The sequence below is a fragment of the Sciurus carolinensis genome, chromosome 8 (assembly GCF_902686445.1).
Source record: "Sciurus carolinensis chromosome 8, mSciCar1.2, whole genome shotgun sequence".
NCBI lineage: Eukaryota > Metazoa > Chordata > Mammalia > Rodentia > Sciuridae > Sciurus > Sciurus carolinensis.
This window is the reverse complement of record NC_062220.1, coordinates 35,850,693-35,868,019: the sequence shown is the minus strand read 5'-3', so window position 1 is coordinate 35,868,019 and position 17,327 is coordinate 35,850,693. Positions and strand designations below refer to the sequence as shown.

Here is a 17,327-nt window from a genome sequence, read left to right as displayed (position 1 = left end):
CTTTTTATTTGGTGGGGACAAAGCCTCAGCTAATTTGGAGTTTTAGCACTCCTGATATTCTTACAAATTCACTCCACTCTCTTGCAGCCCTTCATTACATGCCCTCTTTCCATCTTTTTTACATGTCCTTTAAAAAGTCTAACCTGGGAGAAATCTCTGTGAAGCTGTGTTTGGTTGCTTATGTGCCACCCCCTTCTTCCCAAGGGTCATTTGTGATTGCAGTTACAGTTGAACATTTGGAAGCTGCTCAATCCTCTTAAACCATTTTTCCTTCTGAGTCTCATGCCATTGAATCATGCCTCTTTTCTTTGAATTTTTTGAAGTCCACCTCCCTCTCTTTGATTACCCTGAACTCCAAAATGACATAGTAACTCTCTCTGAATGTTCCTATGGGTTTCCATTTCACCAACTATTTTTTTCTTCTTGGTCAGAATTAGGTCCAGAGTTGAAGTTCCCCTAATTGCTTCCTCTACCATCTGGGAGATAAAATTGTTACCAAAGTAAGTCAAGAACCTGTCGGGTGCCCTACTTCTAACCAAATGAGACTTCTAGCAGACATCTGGATGGTTGACACCCCATCACCACACTTTCTTGCTTCTGTTTGTGTATTGTGTTGTGACCAGGACGCATCATCTACCTCTTCCATCGAGCTGAATAGTCTGTTCTGTACTCCCCAACCATTAGCACTTCTATTGCTCTCTCCTTTTTCCTTCACTCACAAGCTCTTAGCATGTTTCTACCCCAAACTCATAAGTTTCCACATAGATGTATGTTTCTTGGCCAGTAGTTCTACTCTGCCTCTCCTCCTAAGAATACCATTTGAAATATAAATAAGAGAAGCAAGCAAGCTAGCCCCAATTATTCTTGAGTTCCGAGCCCACCCACTGCAGCCTTATACCTAATTCCTCTGATGCTCTATCTACCCCTCAGTATTATGAGCGCAATTTTCACTTCATTACCCTTGACCCATATTTACGTGTCGGCATCTGAAACCTTAAGTATTTCCTCTGATGCCTGCCCCAGTTATTTTCTCCAGTGAATCACTGGACAGTTTCAGCATCATTCCTGTTCTTTCTCAATCATATATGCTGCCCTCCATAGTAACTGGTTTTCCAGCCTTTCCCCGCCCCCCCCCCCCCGGGCATTTTTTTTTTTTTGCCTCTACCTCACCACATTCAGTTTAAAATCCACTTAATGGTTCCTACCTGAAAGTAGAGGGGTAACTTACCAGACCCATCCTCCAGACTGAGATTAACTAGTGACCCCAACCTCACATTAGCTGTTAAGTTCAGGCTCCTTTTCCTAGTTGGCTGTTGCAGTGAATGGATAGTAAAAATAACATTTGGTTTTACTTTCTGTTTATTTTCTCTCTTGGGGTCTGATGGAGATATGCAGGGAAATGGCTGCAGGGAAGCAGTGGGGAAGAAAGGAGTGACTGGGTGGCACAGAGCAGGACCTGTGTGGTCTGCTCTGGCCTCACCATTTCCTTACTACATTCCTTTCCTTGGAAATGGGTTGTTCCTTACTCGTTTGGAAGGTTTAAATATCCAAGAGTCCCTCTCTTTTATGAGTTAATTGCATATCCTTTCTGGCTTCCTACCTTAGAGGGTGTTGAAAGGATTATATGAGATGATACGTGTTAAGGGCCTGGTACAGTAATTGATGTATCCCAAGCAACAGATGGCAGCTTGTTGTCAAAGGCATGAGATTTAACTCTTCTTAGCTACCGTGGCTGAGTCAGATTTCCAGCGTTTTAGAAACAACACAGTATATGTAGGTTACTCTAGTAGTTTCTGAAAAAGAAAATCAGTGCTATTATGAGATGTTGAAGCACTGTTTTTATAAGTGAGTAACTTGATTTAAGGAATTTCTCACTCTGATGAAATTCTTCGATTGAAGAGAATTTACATTTAATAAACAAAAGTTAACTTGTATGGAGTACCTCTAACTTTCAGTGTTGGAAGGAGATACTTGGTAACAACTCTTATCCTCACCACTAGTAGCTGACATTTATTGAGTACAAACGACATGCTGGCTACTGTACTGAGTACTTCACATGCATCCCCTTATTTAACCTTCACGACAACTCTGTGAACCAGCAGATTCCACGTCATTCTCCATCAGGGAGGCAGAGTAATAACTTGCCCAAAGTGACGCACTAATAAGGGGCAGCGTCCATATATGAGCCCCATACTCTTAACACTATGCATCCTTCCTCTCAAGCTAAAATATAGATGTTTCCTTCGTGCCATTATTTTGTGTCAACAGCTACAAACAGGTGCATGAACCAGTTGGCCACTCTGCATGTTTTGGTGTAACTCCTTGCCCTTCTGCATGAACTCCTCCAGTCTGTGACCATGTCCTTGGATTTGTAATTGATGGTGGTTATTATCTAAATGGACAGGTGTGCAACTGCTTATATTCTCTTGGCTGAAGAGGAAGCAACAACCATTGCTGAAGCAGAAAAACTGTTTAAGCAGGCCCTGAAGGCTGGAGATGGCTGTTACCGGCGTTCTCAGCAGCTACAGCATCATGGATCCCAATATGAAGCCCAACATAGTAAGGTTTCCTTCAGGCTGATGAATTGGGGAATCAGAATTACAAATGATTAGTCAGAGCAAAATTTCAGTTCAGTTCAAAATTTGATTCTTCTAGATGAGGACAAATTGGGGCTTTTGCTTTTCTTATTTTTTTTTTTTCCTTCTTATAAGAGTAGAGTTAGCTTCATTACTCTTTACATTCACATTCTCTTTCTTGACCATAGACTCCCAATGCAAGAAATAAATGTAAACTTTAACAGCATCCTTATTTTGCTCTAAAATTCTTACATATTCCACTTGTCAGTTACTTCTCTGTCTCTTAACTTTAAGTTTGGAAACAAAACTTAAATTAGTGTTAGTGTTATCAAAGGTTTTATATTATAGGTCTTCTGTAGCATGAATTGATATAGGCCCATTAAGAATACAACAGTTACTGGTAATTGTATCAGCATTTAGATCTTATTTAAGAAAATTCGAGATTGGTTTGTAGACAGAAAGAACCATGAGTTCCTAATTATTTACTGTTTTTACATAAAAACAATGCATTCTTTATTTCCGGTAACTCTTTAAAATCTGAATGAATTTAGTATACTAAACTGAGAGCCATTGCTATTTTGGAAGAACAGTATGGGATAAGACAATCATTTCTGAAATTCCCTGAGCACCTGGTCTCATCTTTCTTGGTTATTTAAAAAGAAATTCAGTGATCCTTGTGGGAGAAAAGTTTGTATGGTTTCACCAAAATTTACACTATTTCCTTAAGGTGGAATTTCTCACATCATTTCTCTCCCCTTCAATTTGGAGAGTAGAATTGTACCTCCTTCCTACTTGAGATTATACAATTAAATGTTAATATTGAACTTGAATTTATTTTAGGTACTGACTGCATTAGTCTCTATGACTAAGGTGCTAGCAAGATCCTTGCATTAAAGTCTGCACATACATGAATATATCCATAAAATCCATCAATACACAGGTTTTAATTTTTATTCTGCAGTGAGTATATACATTAATGAGGTCTCTGATCACCATCTGTATCTAACTTTTTAAAAAAAGTATAACTCAGTGCATTTTCGAAGACATGTAGTAAATGTCTGTTTGGTGAACTAAATGGAAATTAATATATAAAATTACATAACCTGTGATACAACTTAAGAAATTTTCTTTCTTTTCTTCTCTAAATTAAATCCTTTCAACCTGTTGCCTAAATCTATCCAAAAAATATAATCACATCTTTAAAATAATTTGTAGGTACTTGGCAGTTTTTCAGCACACATCTTGATCTCATTGTTTAAAATTTGAAATGTTCAGACTTGGTCTTAACATCTTTTAATAGCTGCATATTATACATGTACTTAATCTATAGCAGGTGTGTCATATTTTTCTCAAACATGGTAATTTTATTGAGGATTAAGCATATGTATGTTCTCACTGGTCTGGAAATGTATCCAAAAAGACATATAATTAAATAAAAGATTAAGACAAGAAGTTGTTAATGTACTTTTGAAGGGCCATTTTAGTGACTATTGTTATAACTATTTAACTTGTCAATGCTTTCTCCAACACTAGGGTAGTTTTTCATTTTGTTGCATACTCTATTGTCATATCTGGAATGTGTTATATTGTCATCTAAAATCGACTGCTTTGGGGACCTGGAGATGATTATGATGTCACTAGTGTTAGAGAAAGAATAATATAAAACAGAAGTTCAAGATGAGGCTTCTCCAGACTAAATGTCAAGAATAAAAAAAAAAATAGTTCATCAGGATTCAACCTGAGATTCACCTTTTTGCATTTTTACCAAAAGCATGTACACTGAAAGAATGTAGAATTCTTGCTTGTAAACTGGATGCAATATGGGAATGTTAATTTTCCCAGCACTTTGTGACAGAAGATTTTATTTATTATCAAATATTCAGCATCTAAACTCAAAAGCCTGGATTTCGGTAATGAGTCATATGAGTTGGCCTTTGAGAGCCTTGAGTATTTTGACTTCATTCTGTCTCCATCCTGCCCTTAACAAAGTTGTCAGTGCTCCTGGCATTAAGGAAAAGCCACAGGCACCGTCTCTTCTCACTGAGGTTTTTCTTTAAGGGCAAAGCAAATGAGTCTCTGCGTTTTTTCTTGCAGCTGAACTGAAAGCTCTTCTCTTTAAAATTTTGGTGTTTTATATCTCCCTATTCAGGACGAGACACCAATGTTTTGGTCTACATCAAAAGAAGGCTAGCGATGTGTGCCAGAAGACTTGGGAGGACCAGAGAAGCAGTGAAAATGATGCGTGATGTGAGTTTGAATTTGTGTTTGGGGTCAGTGATGGTGCACATGACTGAGAGCTGTAGGAACCCAGTGAATGGGCCCAGAAGACACAACCAGTGACGGTGTAGTGGTCCCTGTGTGCCTGGGCCATCTCCCAACTGACTGGACGACTAGTCACTCCACTTCTTTGCCATGTTTTCCTCATCTGTAAGATAACAATAACAGTCCTCAAAAGAACTTAAAATTACTCTAGGAATTAAATGAGATAATCTATGCAAACTTTTAATGTAGTGACTGGCACATTAAAAAAATCAGTAGATGTCCTTATTAAAAATCCTTTAGGACTACAACTGGCAAGCAGTAAGAGATCAACCATTTTAATTAACTAACTTTCTGTGTGTAGTTGAGGAAGATGTATGGGTCAAATTGTTACCCTTAAATTCAGTAATATTATGATGGAGTCCTTGGGTAGTCATTTCAAGCATTTTCCTAAATTCTTGAGAATCAGGGCACTTTATTAATTGCAGTCAGTATAAGACTCTGCAAACCAGTGAGCCTTTTCTCAGCTTGTCTCTGGAAGGGCACTTTCTCAATGTGGAGGAGGAAGCTTGTGCTCAAGGCCCTCCTCAGTCATTTTTACAAGTTATAGCATATTGTGAAGGCCCAGGTGAGAACCAGGCTTGGGTCTGCCCACTCCATTGAGCATCAGTGTCAACCCCAAATCTGAGGGAAGCATCAAGAGGAGGAAGATTCTGAAGATGATATATACTCACCCAGAATTAAATCCTTTTGATTGAAGAGAGAATTTAAAGAATGTTATATAGCATAAGAACTAATTTTAAGAAAAGGAGATTTCTGCAAATATAAACTTGCTCTCAAAGTGAAATCCCTTGATATATCTGTCCCTTGATATAGCTAAGAAACTGTGCTAGTCATTTTGGCTCTGAAGGAACTGGGAACTTTGTGATGGATGGGATATTTCTCTATCTCTGTCTCAATCTTATGCAACCACAATCCACTTTTAATAAGATGTTTTATTTTTATTGCCTCTTCTTAACCTTATTAGCCTGGAACAGCAGGCATACATGGAGGATCAAATTTTTGTGATTTTATTTGTGGTATTCTTAAACAAGTTCAGAGGAAAACCAAGTTCTGATTGTTTTAATTTCAATTACTTCTATCAGTCTCATTCTGCTTATCATTTTCAGTATATACATATAAAATTTCATGATTAAAATCAATAGATATACACCTACCACATATCTTCTATGTTTTGTTTTTTGTTTAACATAACTTTATAATTCTGTTTATTGACCTAGTCCAAATATGGGTTTTGGGAGAAAGTCCAGGATGCAGTGGAAGAAACACTGGGCAGAGAGTCAAAAAACCTGGATAGGAATCTCAGCTTGCTTTTTATTGGCTTTGTGACCCAGGGCAATTTATGTTCCTTTTATGGGATTTTTATTTGTCCTTCCATAAATTGGGGATAATTATTCTGATCTAAAAGAGCAATTGATGGGGAGAATTGAATAAGATAATGTGAAAACACCTGGAATATAATCGGCATACTTAAAGTATTTTCCCTATTTTTTTCTTGATTTTATAAAGTGTTATATAATTTACTTCCCTGTTTGCCTGGTGGACATCTCAGGATAATTCTAATACCTTTATCCTTTTAATTAAAAAATGAAACCATTGTAAATGTATTTTTTATTTTTATTTGATATGTAAGTATACACATCTATAGGGTATAGAGTGATATTTCCATACACATGTACAGTGTGCAATGATTAGATCAGAGTAAGTGGCGTACAGTTCTCAAACTAACTTGCTTTTTTTGAGTGACTCAATCACTATGAAGTAACCTCTGACTTTATCTATGTGTGCATGCACATGCATGCATATTTTATGCTTGTTTGTGTCTATATGGATTCGTGTACTTCTTTCTTTACATTTCTAAAACATCCTGTCATATTCTTAAAATAACAATGCATGTTGCCTTTTCTCTGTGGAACACACAGTTGATGTGGGCCCAGCTGTTAAGACAGTCCTGTGAGAGCCACTGTCAGACATGATGATATGTTTTGAAGAAACTATTCAAAGTGTTCTTTTCTCCAGACAGTCCTTCTGTCAACCCTCGCACACCAGACAGGAGCACAGGATGGACCTCTCTCTGTAGAAGCTGCAGCTGCGTGAGCCTCACAGGAGACAGTCACGAGTCAGGCCTGATGTTCTGACTCTGCTCAGGTCTCGTGTCAGGCTTCACGGAGGGTTCGCTCCTATAACAACATGCACATGAACTATCTTGCTGTAAAACTTCCTCTGATAAAATAGCACAGTGGATTCCGGGCAGCCTGCTGATAAAGCACTAGGCATGAGGATCTAATTTTTTATTAAGACACAACCGTCTTCTCCCCATGTACATGGACTTATCATTTCCTAGAGCAGATTTTAAAGTGGAAATGGAAATGTGAGAGTTGAATGCCTTCCAAGTAGAACACAGTTTAAAAAACTTCTCTGGAAACCACATAAAGAAAGTCAAACAACTAGTTGGTGAGATACCCTGAAAGAGAGGAAACGGGATTCTGAGAAGGTGACTAGACTTAATTTCCTACCTTCCTATGGTTCAGGACTGTTCTGTGGCTTAGATAAAATATTAATATATTGTCCATGAAATATTGATGAGGTAAATACATATTGAGTCCCTAGTTTCCAGATTCACAGCTTCTCATTTTCTAAAGCAATACATTAATCATTTTGGATCCCCTGGGTGTTAAAACAAAACAAAATAAAACAAAAACCTCACCTTAATTAGCTTTCTTTTGCAATCACGAATACTGAAGTACTTTACTGCTGGCATTGTGCAAAGCTAAGAAAGTGTCCTGGCTTTATTTATTTATTTTTAAATAACATTTTCCTCCTCTAAGTTGTTCTTTTCTTTAAAAAAAAAAGAAACAAAACTTTGTTTTATTTATTTATTTTTATGTGCTGCTGAGAATTGAACCCAGTGCCTCACACATGCCAGGCAAGCGCTCTGCCACAATCTCTGCTACAATCTCAGCCCCCAGCATGCTGGCTTTTAAACTCCACTGTAAGGTGATGTTGATTATTCAAAATGAAATAAACACCACATTTTCTGCTTTCTTAAATATAAGGAAAAGTGTCTTCCTTCTCATTTTTGGTGATTTTTGCTTCCTTAACATTTGGTATACAATATAATTTTTTTTTTTTTCCTTTTGACTTTTACCAATTAGGTAGCCTCAAGTTCTTCCCGTATCTTTCCCTAGCCTATTAGAGTAGTTTGGAATGGAATTCCTAAGACTGAAAACTATGGTCTGGTCCCTTAGTCACTCCCTGTCAGACCAGGTATGGATAAACTGGTACGGATGGGATAGTTGGTCCCTATGAAAGAACCCAAAAGCTCCTATTGCACCTGGTCATTTTGTCTAGAGCTGGCTGGGTTTCTCAGCCACAGCACTCCCGACATTCCGATTGTTGTGGGGCTGTTCTCAGCATTGTAGTCTGTTTAGCAGCATCCCTAGCCTGTACCTACCTGATACCAATAGTATCCCATAACCCTGTCACTTTCCATTTGTCTCTGGACATTACTCAGTGTCCCTGGTTGTTGGGGGAAATCCATTCCCATTAAGATCCACTGGCCTAGGGAATCCTGAGGTGAGCAGATATGTTTCTAGGCAGATGTTGGGTGTTTGTCCATTTGTAATTTGAACTTCTCCTAGGACAGGCACAGGCCTCCAGAGCACCCCAAGACTTTCCAGCCTGATTTGGGAATGGCTGTTTTACCCAGATGGGACTCCCTGAAGAGGCATCCAGGACAAAAGAGTTAAGGAACATGGAGATATTGTGGGGGTCTTGTTGGGAAGGCTGAGAAAGAGTCTGACTGGGGTGGTGGTCTCCCGTGCTCGTCCAGCCTGCTTCTGGCTCATCGTTTGCCTTACTTGCCTAAAATCTCCAGGTCCTTTGAAAGTCAGTTTCTCCTGTTTTTTCCATTGTTCTTCAGACCTCTGCACTGTTTTCTTCACTCCTGTTTCACTGTCTCTGCAGCACTACTTCTTCCATATCCCGCCCTACCATTTGACCCAGGTCCTCACTCCCTTTTTGAATCATTTTATCCACTTTATTCTAGGAAGCTATGTGTCCTAGTTCTCCTAAAATCTCATGGTCTCCACATCTTCCTGATTTCCAAAGTTTGAAGTGTTCGGTGGCCAGTCCAGGGCAACTGCATCCAGTTTCAGAGTTTTAAACACCATCTAAATGCTGGCAAACATTTCTGTAGTATTTACAGTGTTCCAGACATTGTTGGAAGTGCTTTACAAATGCAAACTCTTTTAATTCTCCTAACAGCACTTGACATAGGTGCTTGCTTAGTGTCGTAGAGCTAGTAAGCACTCATGAGAGTGTGGTCTGTCAATCCCCTGCATCAGAAGGCCCCAGGGTTCTGGTTTAGTACTCAACTCATGGTAATGGTGTAGGGATTAAGTGAAATAATATATGCAAAACACTTGCCACAGGGCTTCATGATGGCTCTTCTGTTCTTAACCTTTATTGCCTAAGCTATATTTTCAAGTGACAAAGAAAAGTATAAACATCAGGTACAATTTTATTTTATTTTCAATTAAAAAATAGATGCTAGTATAGATCAATGGTTCTCAAACTTTTTTGGTCTCAGAACTCCTTTAAAATTATTGAGGACCATAAAACTTTTGTATGGATGAATTTGTTTATCTCTATTCACCATTTCAGCAACTGAAACTGAGAAAAATTTTTAAAAAATTCTATTCACTTTAGAATAACAATTACAAATTACTAACACAAATGGTGTTTTTTATGAAAAATAACTATATGGTTCAAACAAAATTTATTAAAAGGAGTAACATTGCTTTTATGTTTTTGAAAATCTCTTTAGCATCTAACTCAATAGGAGACAGATTCTCATGTCTGATTCTGCATTTAGTCTGTTGCGTTTTCACCTAACATGTGGCCTCCGTGGTTGCCACTGTGTGTACTCATGAGATAGAGTGAAAAAGGGAAAAAAATATATATACATATATAAGATATGTATATGTATGTGTATAAATATATACACACCTATTTCTATGAAATTGTAGTAGCAGTAGTAGCAGTTTTGATCTGAGGACCACCTGAAATGGTGTCAGGATCCTACAATTGTTCCCTAATCATACCTTGAGAGCCACTTGCAATAAGCATAAGAAAACCCTTGAAATTTAAAAATAAAGACTGAGAACACTTTCAAAAGAGCAAAGTAGTGGATGAAAAAAATTGAAAATGAGGTAGAAACAGGAATCATAGATTTGGTGACATTACCTACTTAAAACCAGACCTGTGATGATATATTACTAGGTGTGTTCCTTTCCTAGACCTGCCACATCAAACTGGGTGATTTAAATAACAGAAATTTGTTGTCTCATGATAAATTGAGTCTAAAAATCCAAGATCAAGGTGTGGCAGGGTCACACTGTCTCCAAAGGCTGTAGCTAAGAATTCTTCCTACCTTTTCTGTTGGTGTTGGCAGTCTCTGGCTTCTCTTGACTGGTAGACACATTACTCAGGTCTCTGCCTCTGTCTTCACATGGTGTTCTTCCTGTGTACCTGTGCGTCCAAATTTTCCTCTTCTCATTTGGGTACCAGTCATATTGGTTTTATGACCTCATCCTAACTCCATTATGTCTGCAAAAATCCATTTCCAAATAAGATCACACTGATGGATACAGACCCTGACCCTGACCCTGACCCTATGTGTAGGTCTATCCTGAGGAGACAATTCGGTGCAAAGTAGCAGGTCACTTGTAGATACTCTGAATATACTTTCATTCCTTCTAAAATGTCTCTGCCGTATCAGGTCAGGCAAAACCATTTTTCATGTGCTTTGACCTTGTTTAACACACTATCAGCCAAGCCTGTTAAAGTTACAACTGTGAACTTATCATTTTGTGTTCTTACTTGGCTCTTTGTAAAAAGTAATCAGTCAGTTACCCTATCCTTGGGCTTGTGCCTTCTAATACTTTCACCTCCTTCTCCAGGATTTTCAACTGAGAACTAGAGGGGTTTCAGTTCTTATTTTCAATAAGACATTTACATATACTGTCTCTTTTAACTCACACAGAGCATGGGTATACTGTTAAGTTACCAGAATAATTTATACCATTGTTACAAGTTGAAGAATCAGGCGGTTTTAATGCCCTCTCTTCCTACGATGCCATCTCTCTGACATAGTCAACACTTGCAGTTTCCAGCTGTCTTTCCTGGCTCATACCTGATCATGAAAGGATTTTGAGCAGCATTGATTTGAAACAAATTTTAACAAATCAACTTTAACAGATCTTTGTTCCATGTTTTAAAATTAATGTCAATTAAAATAGATTCTATTTCGAAAATTATTGTAGATATTCATTATCCATCCGTCCTAGGTTACTAGAGGTATCCTGGGATATGAGTGATTGTCCTTTGACAATTAGCTTAATAGTATTAATAGTTGGAAGATGCCCTTTAAATGATTTGTGAAGAGGAGCATTTCTAATGAAAACATACTTTAGAAAATATACACCTCTGGGACTAATTAAAGCTTTCCAGGCATTGAGGAAGGCTTATGTTGTACTTATGTTCATGAGTTTAAATCTTCACAAAATCAATGAGGTGTAATAGAGAGTTAATATGCCCTTCCTAGATTATTTGTGAAATGTATTTTAGGAAATATTTTATAACAGAAATTCTGCTCTTATTGTAAAAGTGAAAGGGAGGATCTTTTTTGGAAGAAGAATTCTAAATGAATAATTTGATGATTAATTTCTGTGCCCTTTTGTCTCTTTTCCTTATTCTTTAAGTTTTCTAGTTTTGCTCTTTCCTCTTTTCTGTCTTTCTATTCCATAAGTTACATTATTTCTTTTGGGTACAGATTTTTTATTCTTATCTTAAAATTACTGTGGGCCATTATGAATAACCTGGTTGGTGACTTGATTTAGAAGTTGTTAAGGTTGGTTTTTGAAGAAAGTACAGTCCCATTATGTGGGATGGGAGGTGGGAAGAGGATTTTTAATATATCTAGGTAATCAAGAATCACTTAGACAAACTCACTTTCAAAGGTTTAAAGATACCCAGATGTAAACTAAAGACTAAGAATATAGCAAGATATGTTAATTTTTTTATGTGTTTCTGAAGTAACTGTTAACATTTCTAGATTCTATCTTTGCCATAGGTACAAATAAAGAAAAAATGAATCTTGAAAGTAAATGCTAGGTACATAAAAACTCATCCATCTTCAAAGTTGAACTTTATATGAACCCCTGTCTTCTTTTTTTTTTCACTATGATTTGCTTTTCTAGGTTTGCCTGATATTATTGTTTAACTTTATTGAAGAAATTATTGGCAATTAGTGTATCGTGTAGAAAGGAAAAGTATTTAATGAGAGCAGGTAAGGAATTTATCACTTGTTGGTTTACTTCATGATAAACATATCAATAACAATGAACCACATTTTATCAGAATTATATTCTTGTGTTCACTCTATATACTGGAGAATAGGTGTTAAATAATCCCTGATGTTTAGGAGAGTTTAACTAGAAACAGTGTTGTTTTGTTTACCATCAGGTATTGTCATTACATGAAAGTCTCCTTTGTGGCATAACAACTATGTGACTGACAGCCTGAGCTATCACAGTTAGGGTTTTTCAATATGGTGAGCAGCATTCACTACTAACCAGAACCTTCAGTGTGTATGGCCAACCCATCTTTGGTTCTAGTCAGATGCCTGCATCTGAGAGATTGATGTGACTTCCTTCCTCCAAACTCCTGTTCTTGGTCTGTTTCCCTTTGTCTTTTGTTTCTCAACTCTATTTACATTTAGTTCTTCTGCATTTCTGATGTTCTATATTTTATCTTCTCAGAGTTCTGTCCTGATTTCATTCAGTGGCTGTAGACAGTCCACTGCTTTTCTGATTCCACACCTGCTTTCTCCCTTTTTATCTCACAGTTCTGATTTCAGTCTTGCTGCCCACTTGTCCTAAACTAATTGCTATTCTTCCATTCATCCATTAATTCAACAAAAGCATGGGGTTCCCACTCCCAGTCAGTCCCCATTCTAGGCAGTTGGTATAATCAGTGAACAAAATAAAGACCTGTTCCCTCACCTAGCTTACATGCTAGCAAGGAGGAGAGACAAAAGCATAATAAACATAATAAGTGTACTTTTATGATATTTCAGAAAGTGATACTGTGGAAATAAGGTAAAGTAGAGCAGAATAAGGAAAAGAAAGCCAGTGATCAGAGAATGGGAGGTCAGGGAAGTCAGTTCTAAATCAGAAGATCAGGTATGTGTGACATAGACCAAAGGAGGTAGGGAAGCCAGTCATGTAACTTGTGTTCAAAGACGCTGAGGCAGGAATATACCTGGAGTGTTGGCCCATCAGCCAAGGAGTCCTGGCTGAAAGAAGCAGAGGAAGCCCAGGAGAGAGAAGGTAGGGGGGCTTAGAGTCCACATAGGGTCTGTGGATCATAATAAGGACTTCAGATTTTACCCTAGTGGAATAGGGAATCTTGCAGAGTTTTGAGCAGAGGAGTGACATGGCAAGTCTTAATTCTGACAGCTTGCTTTTTGTCAAGGGGAAAACAAGGAGGTCAATCAGAAGGCTCTTGTATTCATCTTGGCGAGAGACCATGATGATTCAGGCCAGGGTGATAGCAGAGGAGGTAATGCAGAATGATCAGATTCCACATAAGATTTTGAAGGCAGGGCTGATTTGCTAATCAGTCAAATATGCAGCATGGGAAAAACAGAAGTCAGAATGATTATAAAGATTTTGCCTTGGAAAGAAGGATATGAATTTCTATTAGCTAACGTGGGAAAGCCTGCAGTGAAACAGGTTTTTGAAAAAAGGTGAAGAATTCAGTTTTGACAGGAACAAGGCAAGGATGCCCACTTTTAGCACTCCTATTCAACATAGTTCTTGAAACTATAGCCAGAGCAATTAGGCAAGAGAAAGAAATAAAGAGATACAAATGGGAAAAGAAGAGCTCAAATTATCTGTTTGCTGATGACATGATCATATCTTTAGAAGACCCCAAAACTCCATCAAAAGACTTCTAGAGCTTATAAATGAATTCAGCAAAGTAGCAGGATACAAGATCAACATGCATAAATCAATTGTGTTCCTATACTCCAACGATGAATCAGCTGAAAAAAGAATTAGGAAAACTATCACATTCACGATAGACTAAAAAATAAATACTTGGGAATCAATCTAACAAAAGAGATGAAGGACCTCTATAATGAAAACTATAGAACACTAAAGAAAGAAATTGAAGGAGACTTTAGAAGATGGAATGACCTTCCATATTCTTGGATAGGCAAAATTAATATTGTCAAAATGGTCATATTACCAAAAGTTCTGTAAAGATTCAACAAATTCTTATTAAAATCCCACTGGCATTCTTCAAAGAAGTAGAAAAAGCAGTTATTAAATTTATTCAAAAAATATGAGACCCAGAATAGCCAAAGCAATCCTTAGCAAGAAAAGTGAAGCAGGAGGCATCACAATACCAGACCACAAATTATACTCAGAGCTATATTAAGAAAAACAGCATGGTATTGGCACCAAAACAGGCATGAAGACAAATGGAACAGAATAGAAGACACAAAGATAAACCCATATAAATACAGTTATCTCACACTAGACAAAAGTGTCAAAAACATACATTGAAGAAAAGATAGCCTTTTGAACAAATGGTGCTGGGAAAACTGGAAATCCACATGTAGTAGAATGAAATTTAACCCCTTTCACCCTGCACACACTCACCTCTAAGTGGATCAAATACTTAGATTTAGATCAGAAACCCTGCACCTGCTAGAAGAAAATGTAGGCCAGACACTCCAACATGTTGGCTCAGGAAATGACATCCTTAACAAGGATGAGTCATTAAGCTCAAGAAGTAAATCAATGGGTTGGCATCAAATTAAAAAGTTTCTTCACAGCAAAGGAAACAATCAAGAGTGCAATAAGACAGCCTGCAGAATGGAAGATAATCTTTGCCACCTGCTCCTTAGATAGGGCATTAATATCCAGAATATATGGAGAACTCAAAAAAACTTAATAACAAAAAAAGAAAAGAAAAATCAAATAACAACCCACTCAATACACGGGCAAAGGAATTAAACAGACATTTCTCAAGAGATAAAATACAAATGGTCACCAAATATATGAAAAAATGTTCAACATCTTTAGCAGTTAGATAAATGTAAATTAAAACTACACTGAGATTTCACCTCACTCCAGTCAAAATGGCAAGTGTCAAGAAAGCAAATGACAATAAATGTTGGTGAGGATGCAGGGAGAAGGTACACTCATATGTTGTTGATGGGACTGCAAATTGGTGCAACAACTCTGGAAAACAATATGGGGATTCCTAGAAAACCGTATGACCCAGCTATCCCACTCCTCTGTATATATCTAAAGGATTTAAAATCAGCATACTACAGTGAAGCAACCACATAGTGTTTTTAAAAGCAGCATAATTCACAATAGCTATAGTGCCAACCTAGATGTCTTTCAACAGATAAATGGATAAAGAAAATGTGGTGTATATACACAATGAAGTATTAGCCATAAGGAAGAATGACTTCTATGATTTCTGTTGGTAAATGGAGAGCATTGGAACCTATCATACTAAGAGAAATAAGTCAATCTGAAAAAGGAAAGGATAGAATGTTTTCTCTGATATGTGGAAGCCAATCCAAAATAAGGGGAGGGAGATAAAAAAAAAAAAAAAAAAAAAAGGATAGGGAAAGACCAGTGGAGTGGACAAAGGGAAGTGAAGGGAAGGGAAGAAGGATGGAGTATGGAAAGACAGTGGAATGAATCTGACCTAATTTTCCTGTGTGCACATATGAATGTACCACAGTGAATCTCACCATCATGTACATCCACACAACACTAATTAAAAAACTAAGTAAATAAATAAAGATCAGTAGCAGAGGGATGGGAACAGGAGGAGGGAGGAGAAGAGGGGAAGGAGAAGTACTGGGGACTGAATTAGAACAAACAGTATTCCCAGCTTTTATAATTATGTCAAAATGAATCCTATTGCCACGTTTCAGTTTTGAACATGTTGTATTTGAGAAATGGTTTCTTGATGTTCTGGACCCTAACAAATTTTCATTTTGTTGAAGTGAGGAAACCGTTGAATAGAAGGAAAGTAATAGGGCATCTGAATTTGATATAATCCCTTCTAAAATATAGGGAGTGAGGATCTCCCATTATAGTACAACTTGATCTTGTAATGCCGGGGAGATGAAACCTCATTGATTTCCGAGAAGTCATGAATATAACATCTTACAAAATATATAATTCATGGTGCACATGTGTGTGTGTGTGTGTGTGTGTGTGTTTAATTTACATGCCCATAGATCTCTATTTTACCCTTTCACTCAGCACTATTTTTCAGGTCTGTCTGTTTTTGCTGTGTGTGCCTAGTGCATGCACAGCTTCTCACTGCTGCTTCATACTCCATGTTCCATGTGTGTTTTACTCTGTTTTACTGAGCCTTTCCCCTAGTGAAGGACCCCAGTTTGCTTCCATCTCTTCTTTATCCCTGCAGCACTGCAGTAAACATACTCACACACATGCAGGGGCTTTATGTAGGGTGTATACCTGGGAATGGGGTGGCTGAATACATGATTTCAGTGTGTCTGCCATTTCACTGCTGAGAGGAGCTTTGTAAGAGTGTTTAAATTCTCATCAGCAGCAAAACACTAGAAAAACTAGGGATAGTAGAAACATAACTTAACATTGTAAAAGCAATATAGGCTAAACCCAAAGCCAACATCATTCTAAGAGGAGAAAAATTGGAAGCATTCCCTCTAAAAACTGGACAGGGATGCCCTCTTTCACCACTTCTATTCAACATAGTCCTTGAAACCCTAACCATAGAAATTAGACAGATGAAAGACATTAAAGGAATATGAGTAGGGAAAGAAGAGCTCAAACTATCCCTGTTTGCTGATGACATGATTCTATACTTAGAAGACCCAGAAACTCTGCCACAAAGCTTCATGAACTCAAATTCAGCAAAGTAGCAGGATATAAAAATAACACCCATAAATCAATCGCATTCCTATACACCAATGACAAATCAACTGAAAGAGAAATCAGGAAAACTCTCCCATTCACAATAGCCTCAAAAAAAAAAAAAAAAAAACTTGGGAATCAATCTAATGAAAGAGGTGAAAGACCTCTACAGTAAAACTACAGGACACTAAAGAAAGAAATTGAAGAAGACCTTAGAAAATGGGAAGACCTCCCATGTTCTTGGATAGGCAGAATTAATATTGTCAAAATGACAATACTACCAAAAGCACTATACAAATTTAATGCAATTCCCATTAAAATTCCAATGACATTCTTCATAGAAATAGAAAAAGCAGTTATGAAATTCATTTGGAAAAATAAGAGGTCCAAAATAGTCAAAACAGTCCTTAGCAAGAAAAGTAATGCAGGAGGC

General features: G+C 37.4%; 1 protein-coding gene across 9 annotated transcripts in view; it reads left to right on the top strand.

Annotated features, from left to right (window-relative positions):
- Nucleotides 1-17,327, top strand: part of St7 (suppression of tumorigenicity 7) — a 257,756-nt gene that overhangs the window by 163,593 nt on the left and 76,836 nt on the right. For 7 of the 9 annotated variants that reach the window (XR_007109780.1, XM_047560747.1, XM_047560752.1 and 4 more), the window contains exons 7-9: nt 432-500; nt 2,405-2,559; nt 4,726-4,823. Coding sequence is in view for 8 of the 9 variants with exons in the window: in XM_047560747.1 (XP_047416703.1) it covers nt 432-500; nt 2,405-2,559; nt 4,726-4,823 (322 nt within the window). In the remaining variant the exon portion in view is untranslated. The remainder of the gene's footprint in view (nt 1-431; nt 501-2,404; nt 2,560-4,725; nt 4,824-17,327) is intronic. The other 2 variants (XM_047560750.1, XM_047560755.1) reach the window with 1 other exon arrangement.